Below are 19,881 nucleotides of genomic sequence, written 5' to 3'. Positions count from 1 at the left end.
CCATGAATGTTTCAGTAAGGAGAAGATAAATGCTTTATTGTCATGTTATATTCCCTGCTGTATGTTAGATGGTTAGCAGAATAGATAACATCCTTGGAGTGATCTGTTATTATCTCTTTGTTGCATTTCCAGCATACTGTTTCTCCACTACCCAGAAGGCACTAAAGACAAAAAGAGCTGAAAACACACACCAATAACTACACACTGAGACAGGAACTGGAATGTCATATCAGAGAAATAAAACCCAAAATTGATTCCATTTTGAAATTATTGTTCAGAGAAGTGTTTAGACAGATTTCTTCAATCCTGAGATGACCATTTTAGTCAATCCCTACTGTCAGGATAGCTGAGATGTTAAATCAAAAGACCTAAAAAAGAAGCCAGATAAAATATACTCTATGGAATTGTTATGAACTATTAAGAGATTTGTTATCTGGGACACATGAAATGAAGCAGCGTGACTTAAAGAGGAAATGTTTCAAATGGCATGTTTCTGGTGCAGACACCCACTTGAATTTGGGAAAGAATTTTGAGAACTGATGTATTGAAAATCCCCATAAGCAACTCAGACCAGATATGCCTGTGTGAATGGGGGAGGTGATCCTAGAAAAATTTTGTTGCCACTGTACTTCTCCTTGTGGATACTTGCTATAGTTGTTTTCCTGCCTGAACTGCCTCATTTCAGGAAAGAAACACTACTGTTATTGCTAACCTCAGGCATCCTGAACAGATCCTGTCTGGAGAAGGTGCTGGAGCTTGTATGGGACACCACCTCTTTGGTGCTGTGCATCTTACCCAGGCAAAAACCTGGCTCTCCAACTCTTTAGAAGCACAAGGGCATAATGCCTGCAAAAAAGACTGGCTGAGCTGGAAAATTATAACACTTGTCTTTCCACAGTGCTGGTCTCCCGTGTCACTCCTCAGTTAGCCACATGATCTAGTTACTATGAAAGGAAATTATATAAAAGGAATATGAAATAAATTTATATTCAAGGATGAAACCAAGGCTGAAGACTAACAGTGTGCAAGAAATCCTGAATTCCACTGATTTTCAATGGAATTCCACCTACTGGCAAGAGCAGGGTTAAGTGATACAAAGACAGTATCAGTGGGATCACTGACGTCCTTACCTGGCTGGAACTTACAGACCACTCAGAAATGCCAGTCAGTTTCTGCAATACCACGTGAAAACTCCGCTATTCACCCTGAATACCACAAATTCTACTTAAATAAATGCACATTCAAATCCAAACAGCCTAAGTTTTTACAGTCTGAAATGTGACCACAGTTAATGTGTAGGCAGTACAAGGAGCTAAGCTCCCCCAGGTGCTCAGGAATGCATTTCAGTTGGAACTGAGGGAGTGCAGGAAAAAAGCTTTAAACAGTGCTCAGTGTTTACAGATCAGCAAGATGATCAAATATGAGAAAAAAAGATTCCTTTTGTGTTGAATCCACTGCTGTACAGAGTAATTTGAATATTATGAAAGAATTATCTTGATTTCTAGTGGGATTGCTTTTTTTTTTGGCTTCAGTAACAGCTACACAGGCAGACGAAATTCTCTAAATAGCAGTGTTTTCTCTTTTTCAACATTGTTCTTATATAACAAATAATCATCACCTATTGTTAAAAAAAGGATTAAAAATAGGATTGTAACTGACAACATGCCATGTGTTGTTTCAATCTAGAGAAAACATTCATGGCTAAGTTAAAACAACTTAAAATAGAAGTTTTTTAATATAAAGTTGATGCTGTAATAAATATTCTGTAGCATAACACAAGCTTTGATTAAATTTGAGGATTCAACCTGTATTGCAAATGTAGGAAAGCCGATTAAGGAATTTATTAACAGTAGCAATATCTCAAAAATAAATGCAACATTTTATGTAATCAAAAGTCTTGTCATTGACTATATGAGAGAAATATGGCATATTTCACTTAAAAAATATTTAATTTAAAACAATGTTACGGTCAGGGGGTATCTGCTTTGAACATAATGCAAAAAAATAGAGGATTTCATTTCCCCATTTTTTGAATTTACAGAGGGAGAAAAAATACATGGCTATAGACGACGGTGCAGTAAAATTTATTTTCACCAGAAAAGGAATGACCCATAACTCATGAGTGGCAGAGTCTCCAGTGAGTTGTGGAGGTCATTCTTTCATGTGAGGAAATGAATTGGATTCATTATACCTTGCCCCACATTTATATGTTTTGTTATTAGCACACCAGATGGGATTATAATTTTGTATTGCTTGCGTGTTCATTTTTAATTTTTGAAATAAGCATCAATGTGAACTGTGTTAGGCAAAGGCACTGATAATGAAGCCTGGGCTTGATCGTGCAGTTTACTCTCATGTGACCTCTGTAACAGGAGCAGTCTTTGCTTCAGCGCTTGTCCTCAAAATATTTGGGCAAGTCTGGAAGCGCAGGGCTGGGCTTATAATTGTTCAGTATCTAACTGGAGAGAGAAAATACATACTTAGATATAAAGGAACACACCTTAGATATGCAGAACGCTGACCAAGGAGTGAAACAACTGGTTTAAGCTTTGTTGGATTTCTGTTGCTCAGCGTGATAAACCCAGCTGAATTTTCCTTTCCTGCATTCAGTAGGAGCACGGCCAGGCCACTAGAGGCTACTGCATTACAGATTAAACATTGCTATGCTACAGCAAGCCCTACCTGAAAATGACCTAAAATAGGCTTATTGGTTTATATTTGTGGTGCAGCCAATATTGCTGACTGTCATGGTGAGATCAGGAACAGGGTACAATAACTGCACAAAGCAGGGCCTTCTTGACCATCAGAGCCCATCTCTAATGGTTAGAGAGTTTTCCCCTTTTTGCAAGAGAAAAAACAAGACACATACTAACTCAGATGGTTTGCCCACGACACACAGAGTAAGAGCAAGCCTTGTGCTATTAGCAGTCTGTTGACTCTCCTTGTTGTCTTTTTTCACAAGGCCAGTTTTCCTACCTCTGGAAGGGAGAGCAGCCCAAGCGGATCATACATCTGAAGACAACATGCTCTCAGCCAGAGCCACAGCGAAGCGAGGTGGGAAATGCGGTGAGTCCAATGCCATGGGCACAGGCATCCAGCCCTGCACATGGAATTTCTTGTTCGGTTTATTACGAAGAGTGTGGGTAGTGAAATGACTTGGCTTAAAAATACTGGATCACCTCCCACAGACAGTTGTGTCCCTCTGCTGACTGCTAAAAGGATCCTGAAATTATGCTTTGAGAACCCTGGTGAAAGCAGTTTACGGCTGAGGCCTCGCAGGCTTGCTGGTGGCTGCTGAAGCAGCAGGGATCTGCTTTCTTCTTGCCGGCTGCCAAAGCAGCCACCGCTAGCCGAGCTGGAGCTGCCTGGTGGGACAGGGCTTCCCACCGAGACCAGCCTCGTTCGCACCGAAATCCTGGCCTCGGAGCGCCACCTAGAGGTCCTCACGGGTGAGGTCGGAGGGCTCCCCACCCGCGGCAGCGCTTGGCAGAACCGAATGTAATGCCCTGCTGAACGGCACTGCCCGACTTCGCCCTTACTCCTCAGAGTAAAAAGGTTTTCATTTTTCTGTGACTGAAAAAAAACCCATGTTGTTTATAAACCTTTAAAAACGACTGATGCCCACACACTGTCATGAGATTTCATTAGAGTTTATCAGAAAGTGCCTTCTGAAACTATGTTAATTCTGCTCAGCTGAACAGCCTCACGCCCAGAGGAGGAGGTGACCCCTTCTCCCTTGCTGACCATCCCTGTTTGCTTTGCCTCACACTGAACGGTACAATTTTCCATGCCTCCGCAAACGCTCACCGCCACAAACCGACAATGCTGGGACAGACCTAGGACTAGACCAACATCCACCTGCTAGGGGATGTCATACTCCATTTTTTTTTTTTTTTTTCCCTTGCCTGACACATGAAGTTCTGCCACAGAGACAATGCCAAACGCAGGAGGCAGCTGGGAACCCGTGCACCAGGCAGCTGTGCCCTGTGAGCAGGAAACAGGCCATGGACTGTCTCAAGTCCACATTACACGGCGCTGATGTGTGCTGCGAACAGCACAGGCTGTGGAGCCTCCACCTCTACGGACAGGGTCCAGCTGCTAACTACACCGCAGAGACTGGCCAGCGCCGAGACCATAAACATTCAGTGATTAAAAATTAGCAAACAAATACATGATATCCCAGATAAATAAATACCTGTACAAATGCTATTACTATGACCACTTTAAGGTTCACAACAGATGATGCTGGCCATTAAAACCAAACATGAAAAAAATGGAAAAACTTGAATTCTTAGTTTTATCTGGAGATAAGGCAAACTCGAAATACAAAGTATAACAGAAAGCGTTGTGTGCGTACAGACATGTTGCTTCTCTTTTGCCATATTAATGAGAATATTAAATACCCAGGACCACCAAGCTTTTTATCGATACATTTACAGAAATTAACTAGCCAAATATGGGTTATTTCATGCAGTAAGGTTGCTACCGGGTAGGGAGAGAGAGCAAGAGCAGTGGTACTTTCAACAGAATTTACTTGTATGTTGAAAGAAGTTACAGGTACTGGTGGAAATACATGTTAATAAAACCCAGAAGTGTTACAGTGTCCAATGGAGACACGAGATTCACTTAGATTACTATGTTGGAAGATAATCTTAAAATGTTTTAAGGCAATACCTTCTACAACTAAGATGAAGCTAGATGAGAAGGTAATAAATACCAACATAATAAATACTTCTGGGATTTTAATCTTCCTTGGTTTTGTACTTTGCAATTTAAGAGTCTGAGATAAACGTCAAATCAAAGAGTTCCAAAAGATAAGCATTTTTGTAAGACCAAGATCTATAGTAACAAGCTCACTCCAAGCCTGCCATCTGTTTTTAGTCACTTTAATGTGCCTGTGATATCGCTGTCACTAAAACACTGTAAGGTTTTGTCAGATACGTGCCACCTTAAATTGAATAAATTCCGTGTGCATTTCTGTTGGAAATGAATGAGTTCCATAATAACTAGAAAAGAAATCAAAATGTTGGAAAATGTTTAGACAGGTAAGGCAATGTGGCAGCAAAAGCTCTTACGGGACTGTGTAGCTGGATACTTACAGTTAACATGGCAAACATTAGCTGGCAGACGTTGAAAGCATGCCTCCAGTTGTGATACAAAACCATGCGATAATTCTTCCTAACTGTCAAAAGCCACCTACACAGCGTCTGAAATGAAAAGTACAAATTGTATCAGGGCTACTAAATGTGTACAAATGGACAGAGCAGTGCCAAGACAAAAGCAGCAGATATCTCTGCAGCGCAGATGGTTACCTCATAGTCAATTTTAAATTTCTGAACCATTCCAAGTTCCATGAACATCCGCAGGGCTGCAGTAATCATGGCATCCACATCAAGCGAGAAGTCATCAAAATGGATATCATCAATGCCAAGCTCTGACACCAGAGGGATGTTTGCTGCCTGAAAATGCCAAAGGGAAAGGGAAACTTCTGATTCAAAACTTGGGTCTTTTTTTCTGTGTCACTCTTACAAGAAAGCATCCATACATCAGTTCTGACCTGCCAATAAATCCCCTGCTTGATTTGAATGCCGAGCAATAAAAGTCTTCATCTGTGAAATACAAACATGTCAGGCTAACAGAGTGGGGAAACAGTGGGAAGGAGAAGAACCCGGTACGATCAGGAAATATGCTCACCATCCCAACTGGAGCCTGCATATAGCATTTAGACTGTGAGAGCTGACCACTTTATAGCTACTGCAGTAACACAATATATTCCAATGCAAATTACAATGCTGTAATGCAAGAAACATCTGGACAGCCAGCAGCTGGAAATTTTAATTGCTACCATTCAGAAATGCAAAGTAAATATACTGCTCTGCAGAATTTCTTCATCCAAATGTCTTTACATTCATAAGCATACAAGTGCCCTTTGCTTTACACTGTTCACTACACATTCATAGAACAACAACAACAAAAAAGTTAATACAAGAAACGTGTAGGGGAAGCACTTTTCAAAGAAAAATAAAAATAATTTGCTAAATGCTGATTATGTAATAAGTCAACAACAGCAAAAGCCTTACATTTTGCTTTGTTCGTGTAACAGCAGACTCCTGTTCTGTTTGTAGGAGAGGAATAAGCTTTTCACGCACACCAAAACATACAAATGAGTGTGCACGACTGCCTAACGTATACAGTTGCGCACACAGATGTATTGTGGCTGGCCCGGTGGCAGCACCTGTGGGAGCCAGGCAGAGGTGCTGACAACCCTCAGAGGCTTGTTTGCCCTTCTTTACGCCCCTTCGGACTTGCCACTCACCTCCCTAGAGAGGGCAGGTGGAGGAGGCTGCATTTGCTGAAGGAGCATCTGTTCCCCGTCTCCTGCTGTGAGAAGGCGATGGGTCAGGTAGAAACCTCACAAAGGGGCTGGATCCAGCCCACAGGCCATGAGCTGGACCATGCTGAATTAGTCAAAAATCGCATGGACTCAGCTGGTGTGGCACATGCAGCTACTCACTTGCTCAAAACACCAATTTGTTCATGCAACTGTAAGTTCACCTTCACAGTTACAGCTTCTATGCAACCACCTTATGGTTTCCTTTTTGAAAACTTGTGTTTTGAAATATTGTACCCTAACTACAAGTCACTGTCTTGTAAAAAGCTTTTTCTGGCCAAAGGGAAAGTGCCACCTTGATAATTACTTTATGCGGAGATTAAGCTGGTTTAGCTATACCATGTAAGAAGATGACTGTGCACACCTGCCATAAAATAGCATTAACATTGCAGCGTGAACTTACTTGCTAGCTAGAAGAAAAGTCCTTTTGGTTCAGCAGCCAGTAAACCACCCCAGTACCACAAGTCACAGCATTACGCCAATGAGGTTCACTGACATACGAAATACAACAAACCCATCAAGTCAGGCATCATCCCAGGACACAGCTGAAGAACCTTTGCAGCGTGCAGGCAGAGATGTAAGCTCTGTTAACTGCACACTTTATCTGCTAGCATACTTATCCAGGTTGAATCAATTTAGCATATTTTTTTGAATAATTATTGAAATACTTCTAGGTGATCCCAACTGCAGTTACACAGCAACACCCTTTAAGATCTGGCTGAAAAGCAACGTATTTACTTCTGGGGTAAAGAATGAACAAAAATACGGTTAGGTGTGAAACAGGAATACTGACCCAGAGGCTGTGCTGTCCAGACATTCAGAGGTCTTATAGAAACTGTGACTTTTTTGTCACATTCAGTTATTCTTCAGAGCTTTGGGGGATACTAAAGATGCATACTAATATTTAGCTGATGAATACACTCATTGCATAGTAAATGCACTCTCTACAAAATGTCTCTGAGGGAAGAAACGCGTTTGTCCGTCTTGTTTATTCCTTAGACAGAAGTTTAAATAACAAAGATGTTGAAACAGAAGCACTTGATTGTAAGCAGACCCACTTGAAATTGTTATTATTGAGATTATCTTTACAGGCCTACTGCTGCATTTTCATTAACTTTGCAGTGGGCTTTGATTAAAATTTTTATACTTTTTGTCATCTTAAAAGAAAACAGATATTCTTGCTTTTTTTTTTTTTTACTGGAAACAAACACATTTACCAGCCTGTTACAACTCAGGGAGAACACTTCAAGCAGTCGCTCAACCGCAGTTGTATTTCCCTTTGTCAAACAGTAGAGAAATAACAATATATTCCAAATCTATTACAAACTGAACAACAGGATATTAACAAAGCAAGTCAAAAACAATTTCTTCCCACGTCAGTCTGAAACTTTTAAATATTTATGAGGTTTTACATTCCTAAATTTAACAGGAGTGCCATAATCCAAAATAACTGCTGAATTAATAGCCAGGAGATAACATTTGTATAAAAGAACCATTCGCTTTACAACAGCAATAAAAAGGAAACAACAGAATTATGAGTGTTGAGACTAATTTGAATAATGCTAAAAAAAAATGGTATGTTGTGGGTCTGCAGCAATATTCTGGCAGCACCTGGCATCGCCTGTCCTCAGCTTCTTATGCTAGTAATGCAGCAGTCCAGGGTTTATAGGACAGCAATCATTAAAACTTCATTTATGCAATTACAAAGATATAAAAATTATTCATAATACAAAATATTAAAACATATACATCCCTGAAATTTTGCTGCACTGCAGGAGAAATTCCAGTGGATTTCTTAAAATAGACGGCAATAACAACACTTTTTTTCCAGGAAAACAGAGGGGATGAAAGTACCATAACAGTAAGAGGAAGGGGCAGGCAATTAAAATTCAAGTTACAGTGAAATTATTTTTTTAAAGCACCCCAGTGATTTAGAATCACTTAAAAGGCTTGCTTCCTTTTGAACATTTTGAAGTTCAAGTTCCCCTTTCTAAAAACAATTAAGAACATTATACTCTGAGTCTTTTTACCCTGCGGACCAAGCAATTTCAATGCTCTTCATCCCTAAGAAAAATTCACATGACTCTTCTGTGAGCTTATGGTAAATTAAAGCCGGATGTGCCTCCTCTGGTCACATCTCCATACCCCCTGGTACTAAAGCAAAAATTGGTCTTGAAAGTAACCATGAACACAAGTTTGGTTTAGCACATGGAAGGCAACTGGTCTTGCTTAATACAGTGCAAACTCAGCAGTTACCAGACTGGGAAACTATCACCACTTGTAAGCAGCCTGAAAAAAAGCAAGTCCTGTCCCTGAACGACAGCATAAAGACAAGGTCTGTGGCTACCCTACAGTCAGATGTGCGTGGGATGGGATGGATACAAGGAGGAGGAAAAGCACCTTTGTACTAAATTCAGGATTGGAGACAGATCTTCCTTTCCTCATTGCTCTCTGCTATCGTGTAAACGGTTCCACAGCCTGCTTGGTATAGTCAACAGCCAGGAGAGGAGTGGCTGGTTGAGCCTGACCTTACACCAGTCATTGTGAAGGGGCCATATGTCATTAATGACCGTCATACTTCCAAACACATGGAACATCAAAGTGGTTTCTACTAACAATAAAGTCCCAATTCTGACCACTATAAAAGGCAGCCAATGGGAATAGAAAAATAATGTTTCTGGTTCAGTATAATAAGCCTTTGGGCTGCTGTGGATGAACAAAACCTAAAAAGGAAAACTTTAGGAAACTAAAGAATCAAAGCTATAGGGAAACTTTGAAAGGCTAAATACTCAAAATAAAAGCTACTGTTTGATGTGTACACCTTAGTGTTGCTGAAGACAACTATTTCACAATTTTGGAAGTATGTATAAAACATACACTATATTAAATGGTTTCTTTATATCCTTAGCATGCAGCCAGATAACAATAAAGGTAAGCACTCGGACTTTCTCTGGGCAGTATGTGTTCATGTGTAAATGTATGTCAGAAAAATGCAGTATAATAAGCACACACACATACACAGAGCATTTTACAACATTCTCACTCTAAGGGCTGAACAAAGCGATCACAATCAATCAAACACAAGCAAAAGGGAGACTTGTGCTGCTCTTACTGAACATATTTCCTGAATGAGAGATAGGTTTTATATTCAACTTGGTTGTTACTGCAAATTGTTTTCCTTTCAATTCTGCTTTCAGTTTCTGCCATATACCACAGCAGTACTTTTCTAATGGTCAATACTGCTATTGAGAAAACATGTGGAAAGCATATACCATTCAATGTCCTCTTACAAATTAAATTTTAACCAGTTTATAGTTATAAATAGTACAAGAATGATCCCTTGGAGTTGGCTGAAAGGAAGTGGGGCAAGCTTGCTGCCCTGAATAACTTGTAGGTGTGATAGCTGCTATAAGATCATGATAGGTGTGACTATTTTAGGATCTGGAAACACATTACCAGTCCTTCCGAACAGGGAAGAAACTTTATGGATTTCCCTAATGGTCCACACAGTTTTACAAACCAAACTTCCTGTGTGAGTTGGAAGCCTAGTTTTCAGTATGTGAAAGCTATACTAAGCAAAAGCCTTTCGTTCCAGCTAGTCAAATGTACTGCCAGTGGAGACCAGCAGACAGGTCATGTGCTGCCAGCATAAAAAAATGGTCAGAGCGAGGTAACTCCTTATATTTAGGGAAAAACTGTATCATGTCAGGACCAAATATCAATTTGGGTATTTAATGATCTCCTATAGCAGAATGTGGCCTCCTATAGCAGAATGACAGTCTGCGTCAGTGATGGAGAGAGGACAATTTCAAGGTGGTTATTACATTTTGTCTCATCTTGCCATAATCCTCTTATTCCATCATTATTTCCTACAAATTGGCACACACTGATAGGCAGCTTAAGGAGTTTCTTAAACAGAAGGCACCTACAGCTCAAGGGCCTGATTGTAGTAACTTCATTCAGCATTACATTTATATGAATATATGAATATGATCCCATTTGATACTAAGAACACAGGACAAAAATAACATCCCATGGATTGACAGGGAAGGCTTACTAAATGATTTTGCACTAGCTCTTCTAATACCATACTCTTCACAATCTTCTATATCCATATTTGATAAAGTAATAAAGTTAGATGTAAGGAAACTGGTGGGTTCTTCAGAAAACATTCTTTCTCCTTGTAAAATCGTTCACTACCATGGAAGCAGTCCAGCTAAACACAGAAAACACTAGACTGAAATCCTACTTTGCTGTGCCACCTTAAACTCCGTTCTTCAGTTCACTACCTGTTTGGATAAGACATCTGTGCCTATTATGCAAGGAAAGCATCTTGAAACCTACTGATAAGTATATTAGTATAGCTTTGTGAAAAAATAATAGCACGTTCTGCCAATTGGTATGCTCAGCTTCTTTCCCATGTGATATCAGAACTATTCTGTAACAATAACTTCAGCTACTGAATATAGTCCACTTACCATATAGCCCTATCGACAATGACATGTGGAACGGTTAGCAAGGTTTCCTAATCAGAAAATACCGCCAGACTGATGGGAAAAAAGTATTAAGAAACTTGAATGTACCTAACACATATAAAGATATCCCATGGAATATATGTCCCGATGTAGCAAAAGAACGGCAAAACAATATGGTATGCCTCTTAACTCCCGGGAGCACCATCTGAGTCAGGAGCTCATGTACTGTTTCAATAGTGTGTCAGGATCTAGACCTCATTTATAGCAAAACTGGAGCTTCAGACAACGTGATATACACCAAAAAATAAGACTACCCTTTCAAGTATCTCTTCACCTAGAATCTCTGTCAGAAGATTAGGAACTGAAAAACCTTAAAGGCTGATCATCAAAACCCGCACAGAAAGCATCAAAGTGGAGAATATTTAAATGTAAGGCCTTCTTTATGTCTCTTTCTTCTATCAAACTATACTGGAGACAGTATTTTCTGATGGCAAAGATTTTTATTTGTAAAGGGTTCTTTCCACACATAAAGGCCTCTAAAATACTTGATTATATTTATAGCCACAGGCATTTTTAAAATGTATCTTTATAGTCAGTTATTACCAGTAGTGGACAAATTCTGCACTTCTTCATAGCCATGGAAGACCAAAGCCTGTCATGTTCTAGTCTGACACATTTCTTACTCTCTCCAAAGGGGAAAGAATCAAATGTTTCAGCTCAGGGATGTTTTAATGCCCAGAGCAACCTGGTTTTTAAAGACCTCCATCTGTTACTGCAGACTGCGGCTGGCATCTCTCTGCCCTTCACAGTGCTGAGTTAGCACCTCTTTTCCAATGACCAACCGCAGCAGAAGCAGGACAGCAGCATTTAAAGTAAATTTTATAATATTTACAGTAAAGGAGAGTAGGTATGGAAGAGACTTCAAGTATGTACATGTATTAACCTCTGGATTCTGATTCTAATGAATTTTTAGTGTGATTATCACACTAACATTGCTGCCGCCTTCAGGAGTGAAACCGCACAGAATCACTTAGGTTGGAAAGGAGCTCTTGAGACCAGCCAGTCCAACACCCCTGGGTCAAGCAGGGTTAAAATCCCCCAACTTTATTTGTCCCTCAACTGCTTTCACCAAATTCCAATTCTTTGAATGAGGTCACTGTATGAAGGGATACTCAGATAACCACAACTGGCGACTGGAATGAGACAAGAGTGGGGCTTTGGACTCATCTGAAAGCAATTGGACAAAAACATGAGATAAGGAGACCACAACACTGCCACATCAACATGCTTTGCCACCGCCAGATCTACCAGACTCCCTGTTTCTGTGTGCCAGACTGTCTGAATGTTTTATCCATCAAACTGTTCAAAGACATCAACAATCCCTGAAACATGATTTACGTCTTTTAAACCTCTTCAGTGTAACGCAGCAGATAAGCAGAGCTTGCAGTTGTGAAATCAAATGCCCAAACTCTGCCTGAAGTCCCACAGTAGGTATCTGGGCCCTTTGCTGGAAAAGGTCACTCCTTGCTTTAGTCAAAGTTTTACATCTGTAAACTGAGAATAATGCTACTTCTGCATCCAGCTTCAAAATCTGCAGCTGAAGCATGTATATGTGGTGCATACTGCTTTATCCTCAACTGACAAATTAACAGTATAACATGTAATTTAGACATGAAATATGGAACAAAGAAAGTTACATCTAGTCTTGTTTCAAAAAGTTATATTGGCTTGACCATTTACCAAACATAACTACTGCTTAGTATGGATACTGGTATTTGCTTTAATTAAAAGAGAAACTTCTTGGCATTAAGAAAGCTATTTATTCTGCTGCTTTTATCAGAATAAGTAGTCATTAAGCCATATATCACTATCAAATATAGCATTTTGGATTGGTTTTTTTATCATGCACTGTGAGCTTAGGACAAAAGTATGGTATTTACTTTCTGCTTTTGGTATAAAGCTATATGTGCCCGAGGAAAGGATTTGTCATCTTATAATTTTATTTTTAAAAGGACAAGGGAAGATATGTCATTACAGAATTATACATACTATTTCCAAAGGTAAGCCCAGAATTACAGCTAAAAAGCTAAAAGTATTTGAATTTTTCTGGATCAGTGAATCAATCCTGTCTGAACATGCCACTTTCTGAAACTGGGATGCATCAAAAGGAATAATCAATTTCAGAATAAAAATATTACATTTAAAATTTTGTTACAAACTGTAACAGAAGACACAAAATACGTTATTTACATTGCTAAGAATCAATCCTGGATGTTAAAGGTGTTTCCTAGTACACAGAAATAAAATATATGGCAGCCTATAAAAGGAAAAAGAAATTTCTATTTTAAAAGAGCAGAGACATAAAATAAAAGCAATTAATGGTCTGAGCATCTATTATTCTTAAGGCCAAAGTCCATAACCACAGCAGCCTAGGACTGGAGTTTTACAGGGCATGCACATTTGACACAATGATCTCCTGAGGCGCACCAGGGAGTGTTCACGTCCTTTTGGCTTATGGTGATTAGGAAATAACCAGTGTGTCACATACTACAGGCTAGCAACTGTCGACTTTTTATGGCCATTGGTGCAGATGAGAAGCTCATACAAAGGACTCTATTCAGTCTCCGTCCCAGAATTTTAAACAAACACAAGCAGCAAACCTAGGGCAAGTATTTCCCTGATACAAAAGTGCCGAGGCATGCAAGCTGCTATTTCCCACAACAGCCTTGCTTGGTTTTGGTAGGCAGTCAGCTTTGTTGCTCCCATGAAGAGCAGAATGGGTAATGCAGGCTGCCTCATGCCTATAAATTTGTAAGGGTGAGGGAAGAGGGATGCAACATAGTCTTCTCCCCCACAGTGATACCTGGGATGGGGAAGGAAGGCTCTGACTGCTTCCTTGAAGACTCAGAAGAGGAAAAACCTCATTATGGGTTGAAGGAACAGGGTCAGGGTTCTTCTCACAGAGGACATGATGTGAAGGCACAGAATGGAACTGGCTCTTTTGGTGGCAAACAGTCCAAGCTGTGCCCTGCAGTTCTCAGCTGGACACATGGAGTGAGGAAGTATGTGAGGGAGAAAGAAGTGAAGGCATTACCAAGAACAGACACACAAAAAAATTAAAAAAGAAACAATAAAACCTAAAAAGCCCCACCAGTGCCACAATGGTGTATACACTGGTATTACGCTATTTTTTCTATCCCAGTGTACTCCAGCAGCACCTGAGCCAATCTGCAGGACCACTGGTCACATGCCACTGTGGGGCCGTGGTGGTGCTGCAGGAATGCACAGCAACAGGGCTGGACTGTGTTCCTGCTGGCCACTGAAATTTTCTTTCTGAGCACCTGCGACAAATCAGGCTGGCAGTATAGTGACTGGTGGTGAAAGTTATGCAAATATATGAGCGGGCAACTGCTCCACTGGGATGAAGTCCTATTTCAGACCCGCTAGAGTGACAGCTATAGCAGAATACTGTCAGATAGCAATAAATAATATTGAAAACACCTTCAAACTTACAACATACATTTACAGAAAAGCTACAGAGAACATTGCAGTGATAATCCTTAAAACATGTTTTTGTCTTTTTCTCCTTAGTTTTCATCAAGTTCTGATTGCAGGTTTAAATCCTATTCTGAATCCATAAATCACACCCTAGGAGCACGCAGGGCTGCCCAAAAAAGCATTCTCAAAAAATCCAGAGCTTCATCTTGCTACAGTTTTAACAAGCCAGGAGAGTTATCCTGGGCAAGGCTTCTGCCGGTCAGATGTGAACATGAACGCCAGTCCGCTCCCAGCAGAATGCGAATGCACTTCCCCCGCTGCCCCCTGCACCCCATGGAGCAGGCCAACAGGCAGCCTGCGCACCCACCCGACACAGCAGCACAGAGCTCTAGTTCACACAGCACACAGCCTAATCAACACATTTTCTGCCAAAAAAAAATATATAAAAAAGTACTTGCTCTTTCAACAAAAACAGTAGGTACTTAAATATTTGTTTCAGCTCTTTACTTGCTACCTACACATTACTAGCTTTATAATTTTTCTTTAAACAAAAGTTGCTTTCATCTGCAACACAGCCATAAATACTTGCTGCTTGTCATTCGTGAGGTTCTTAATGAAGGCCCTACAGTACATGCTAACCGGCCCCTATTAAAATACTCTTACGATATTTGACTGATGCAACTGTTCCTTTTCTTCTAGGCACCTTGCATCTGCCAAATTACTGTTTTGAATAGAACATCTTATCCTATGCTTAGACAGTGCTGCAGAGCGGCCGCAGCATCAGCCGAGGGGGTACAAATCTCCGTGAAGAGGTCTGTCTGCGTGACTCCATTTTAGGGACCCTGAGGATTGTCCATGCCTGGCAAAAAGCAGTGGGGTGCTGCCACTGACTCAGGTAGCTAATGTACAGGTAAGTGAGAAACCAGCCAGGCAAGGAGCTGGATCTGGGACCCTACTGCACCGCTGTGCCACGCAGCACCCAGCTCATCAGCACCTTCCCCAGGTTGCTGCCATGCGACCCTGGGGCAGGCACTCCCGACAGACCGGGTCTTGCCACAACTTACCATGGGGTTGCTGTCATTATGCCACAACCTTTCCTTACTGCCACCCACAGCAACAGGTCTCTTTCAGGGTCAGTGCAGATAACACAAGTAGAGATACCTGAAATCAGTTTAACAGTAGAGTTTATGAAGGCCATGAACAGAAATCTTTTCTTGTTGTTTTGGGATGGGGTTTTTTGTGTGCCCATAAGCTTGTTGTATGCCTGGGACAAAACATAAGCTGCCGCATGGCAGCACAGAAAGCAGGGTTAGCTGAGTTACCCTGTTTGGTGTGCCTAAAGGTGATGTATGGTGGGGGTGGGTGGCATGTGTGCGTGTTGGAGGGTGGGTGGGTGTGCACACGCATGTGTGTTCAGAGCTGGGTCACAAAGCACACGATGACGGAACACTTCACAGAAATGGCCTCATAAAATACTCAGTTTCCTGTTTTTGCCTGAAGTACAATCTGCACGTTTTCCGTACAGTTGCAGCAAGAAAGACAAGTGCTAGAGTCTATTTCTCATACATTTAAAGTGTTTACACTTTAAATTTGAAAGACTAAAACTGCACAACTACTGACAAATTTCTCTGTTAGAAAGTACATTTATTCTGCCTGGGATTTTGCCCAGACTAAAACATGAGACTTCCTGAGACTCAGACAATGGAGGAATGCCCCTCTAGGCAGACAATGAAACAGCATAATAAATAACCTGTAGAAGGCTGTAATCACAAATATTTTTTACGTAATATATGCCAGATATAGTTTTGCTTGGGTGACACGGAGCCATACACCCCAAATATAAATTTAGGGGTGTATTGATCTAGAAAACAAGGGTGCATCCATGTAATTTTTTTCCTTCAGATAATCCCAAAGCCTAAGTTAATACTGCACACTCACACACTCATGGGTGGGAATAGGTCTTTCAGCACAGCCTTGCTCTTACCAGCTGATGGAGGAATGCAAAGAAAAATTGCTGGATATAAGACTGTGCATGTAACACGGCTGAACCTGTGAAGATACTTCTCCTGAGTCTCTTGGTGACTCACACAAAAAGGACACTGCTGCCTGTGCTGCTAACATATTCTACTACATGCACACATACAAACATTATGATGGTGTGAAATTGCACTAGTATTACCTTTTTCAGGATTTTACAGCTTAACAGAAATGCTGCTAGGCAATCAGCTTTAAAGTGGAGCAAGGATGGCACCCAGTGGCCAAACAGATTCATCTCAGAAAAACATTTCTCGTCTGTTTCCCATTTTTCACTTCTGGGAGTTTAAATTATAAGAAGGTTCTAGCTTTAATATCAACTCGTTGGCAATGACAAAAGCCTCTAAAGGACACTGCCTTCTTCCTTTGGGGGACATTTATATTTCCTTTTGTAAAATATTTTGTAAAAAGAAAAGCCTTTAGAAATATTGCCATTAATAATTTAAAATCGATACCAGTAAACATTTATGACAAACAACTGTTTGTGGACAGAACACTGTATAGAGACAGTAACAAACAAAGAAAAGTATTTTTTCCCTTTGTAGGGTATTATGCTAGGGAAAACAAAAGATTTTTTCCTGGTTTTAAAATCAGTACAACTAGTAAAGTGTTTGTTTAATTTTAAAATCAACATTGATATTAATAATGCCAATTAAAAAATGTCTATCCAGACAAAGTTTGGTGAAAAGCAACTTGATTTTTTAATGAGAAAATTCCCAGTTATAACTTGTCAGTCTGCTGGGCTACAAAAGGAATCCAAGCACAGGTAAATAAAGAATAATTTCACATGTGAAATATTATGGTATTTTTCTGGATTTCTTTGAAGAATTTTTTCCACAAGTTACAACAAACACAACAATGGTCTTACTGGGCCAGTCTGGGAACGCAGGTTTCAGAACAATGAGCTGTCACATACAGGGCTTGCCCCAGGGATGTCTATAAACTTTGTGGGGAATAATTTGTTCCTTACTGATGGACAAAAGAACCATGATAAACCCACAGTGAAGAACTTCTGAAGTATCATCGTTTGCTGAAGTACCCCAATATTTTAAATTATTCTGGTCCAATATAAGTGCACAAGTCTTTGATAGATAATTTTTAATTCCTGCTTGAAAAGCTTTCCAAATATAAATTCCCAAATCTGTCACTAACTGAAGCATATTACTTTATTATTTGATAAGTGTTGAGGGTTTTTTTAGTCATTCATCAGATACTCCTCAGGCTTGTATGACATTTTAGATGTATTCCATGCCTTACCACTTTTTTGCATGGTCATTGGCTTAATGGTGTTAGCAATGTTGAACTGTATTTATTCCTTGGTGCTTTCTAGCTGACAAGAAATTCTTGTGGAGTATGATGACTGATCAGTTTGAGGGACAAACAACAGGTCTGTTGGATAATAGATCATTTCACCTCCACTTGTGAGCAATACTATGTCCACAACAATTGCTATTTCTAATTTGTTTTTAGAAGCATTCTCAAGTCCTGGACTAATTGTGGTTTTGGATATGAAAACTGATGCAAGAAATACAAAGCTTGCCATGTAAATAACAAAATCCAGTATTTAAGAGCAGCAAAGCAGCAGCACACTTTTTTTAGTATGGGTAAATTAATAACCATAAATGTTTTATTACTCCTCTGCTGAAAATTTGTTGTTGAAGTACCACTGTACTAGTGTGCATAATTACTAAGAAACTGAAAACCAGCCACTATTAAAGGCAATAAGCCAGTAATATTTTAAACTACTTAGAATGTTTTTTCAGTACTGTAAAAGAATTTTAGAGTACAGCAGAAATTCTTAGAATTATTATCTAAATCTGTTAAAATCTATTTCAGCTTCACAGAAGAGATTGATTTTGACCATGCACGTAATTTTCACTTTCTGTTACTTTCAGTGATTGAAGTTTATTACTCCTTAAGGTATTTAACAAGGTGATTTGGGCTCTGGTCTAGCAATGAAGTAGCTGACCTTAGAAGTAGTCACGTATTATTTAACATAGCTGTGTGTTACTGTGTATCTTTACTGTGCAGTCAGAATATCAATATTGACTTTTCAAATTTTTCCAACACTAACCCTTATGCTCCCTTCTTTTTAACCTACAGTGTAAATGTATTCAGAAATTATTCTCTATAGCATAAATACTTATGAATAAATAAATTTTGCCTGTGCATATTAAAATAATTCCACAGAAGTTCCTTATTGACATCTGCATTATGCCCTTGCCCTAATTAAATCACAGACCAGAATATATTCCTTGCTGAAGGAAGCCTATCCCTTTCAAAAAATTTAATGACCAGTGCTAAACTCATAAATGAACAGAAAAAAAATTTGTATAGGCATAAATATATGATTAAACTGTGTGTTTTATCTAGCTTTAACTGTGTGCTTTATCTAGCTTCCAGGCCACAGGTTTCTGTCTTTTGCCTTAAATGTCTCAAATCATATATAGCTGTTCCTCAAAAGAAAGATTTTTTAAAAACAGAATTTATCACCTACACTACAAAATAAACTGGTTTGGTGCAGGCTTATCATACACATGCAACACAGTTGCACAATACAAATCTCCTGCAGTCAGAAAAATGTTTAAGTCTTTTACAGAGATATTTTAATATCCCTGTCCCCTCTTTGCAGATGGGAAACCAAAAAATGAAGAAGTGCCTTGCCCTGCTCCATTGATATGACAACGTAAGGGCAAGGAATATGCCCAGTTAAGACTACACATGTTCAGAGCTGGGCAGACGAGGTGGATGTACTCCTCATGACCACTATAACACCCTTTACCCCTCTATAGCCAACAAAGAGGGCTGGCTCCTTCAGAGAGCAGCTCAGCATCGTAGCCTCACCAGGTTAAACCACTCGTAAACCCTCCCTCCATAATATGAATTATCCCAGATAATTCATATTTCACCTGCCATGGAGGGAAGAAAACATTTGACTCTGGGAGCTCCAGGTTTTCACCTGGAAATAATACATGTGGTCATACTAGAAATACAAAAGGAATCCTTTCAGTGACCTTTTGCAGCAAGTTAATCTCATCTTGATCGACTATGAGGCCAGTAAATTCAACTGGTGACATTTCAATAAAACTGAATATTTAAATTTTTGAAAGAAAATTCAGAATTCCCATTAGTTTTTTCTATTAACTATCCCTAGGCTTAGGGTAAGACACTGTAGTATGACACCTAGTTCAGCAGGAGAGCTCCTAAAGTAATTTGTAAACAGTTGCCTCTCATGCCTCTGACAGACTGAAGTCATCCCACTTTATTTATTTCTGATAAAATGCAGAATCACAGGTCCCAGCACTGAGACAAGGAGCTGAAGAACACGTTAGCAGGACAATCCAGAAGTGCTTCCACAGGCAGGTGGTTGAGAAAGGAAAAATAGCTTGTACTAAAACAATTCAGCAGACTTGGGAGTTTTCATCAAACCCTGGTATCTGCAGTTTCTGAGATTTATGACAGTAATGATCAAGTCAAAGCACA

The 19,881-nt window shown here is 39.8% G+C and overlaps 1 protein-coding gene across 1 annotated transcript in view; it reads right to left on the bottom strand.

Moving 5' to 3' along the window:
* The window catches only part of PDE11A (phosphodiesterase 11A), a 136,569-nt gene that overhangs the window by 37,640 nt on the left and 79,048 nt on the right, over positions 1 to 19,881 (bottom strand). The window contains 2 exon segments of the mRNA XM_056349422.1: positions 5,100 to 5,207; positions 5,313 to 5,459. Of these exon segments, the coding sequence (XP_056205397.1) occupies positions 5,100 to 5,207; positions 5,313 to 5,459 (255 nt within the window).

This window comes from Falco biarmicus, chromosome 8, assembly GCF_023638135.1.
Source record: "Falco biarmicus isolate bFalBia1 chromosome 8, bFalBia1.pri, whole genome shotgun sequence".
NCBI lineage: Eukaryota > Metazoa > Chordata > Aves > Falconiformes > Falconidae > Falco > Falco biarmicus.
Note: the sequence above shows the minus strand (reverse complement) of the source record. Positions and strands in the feature narration are given on the sequence as shown.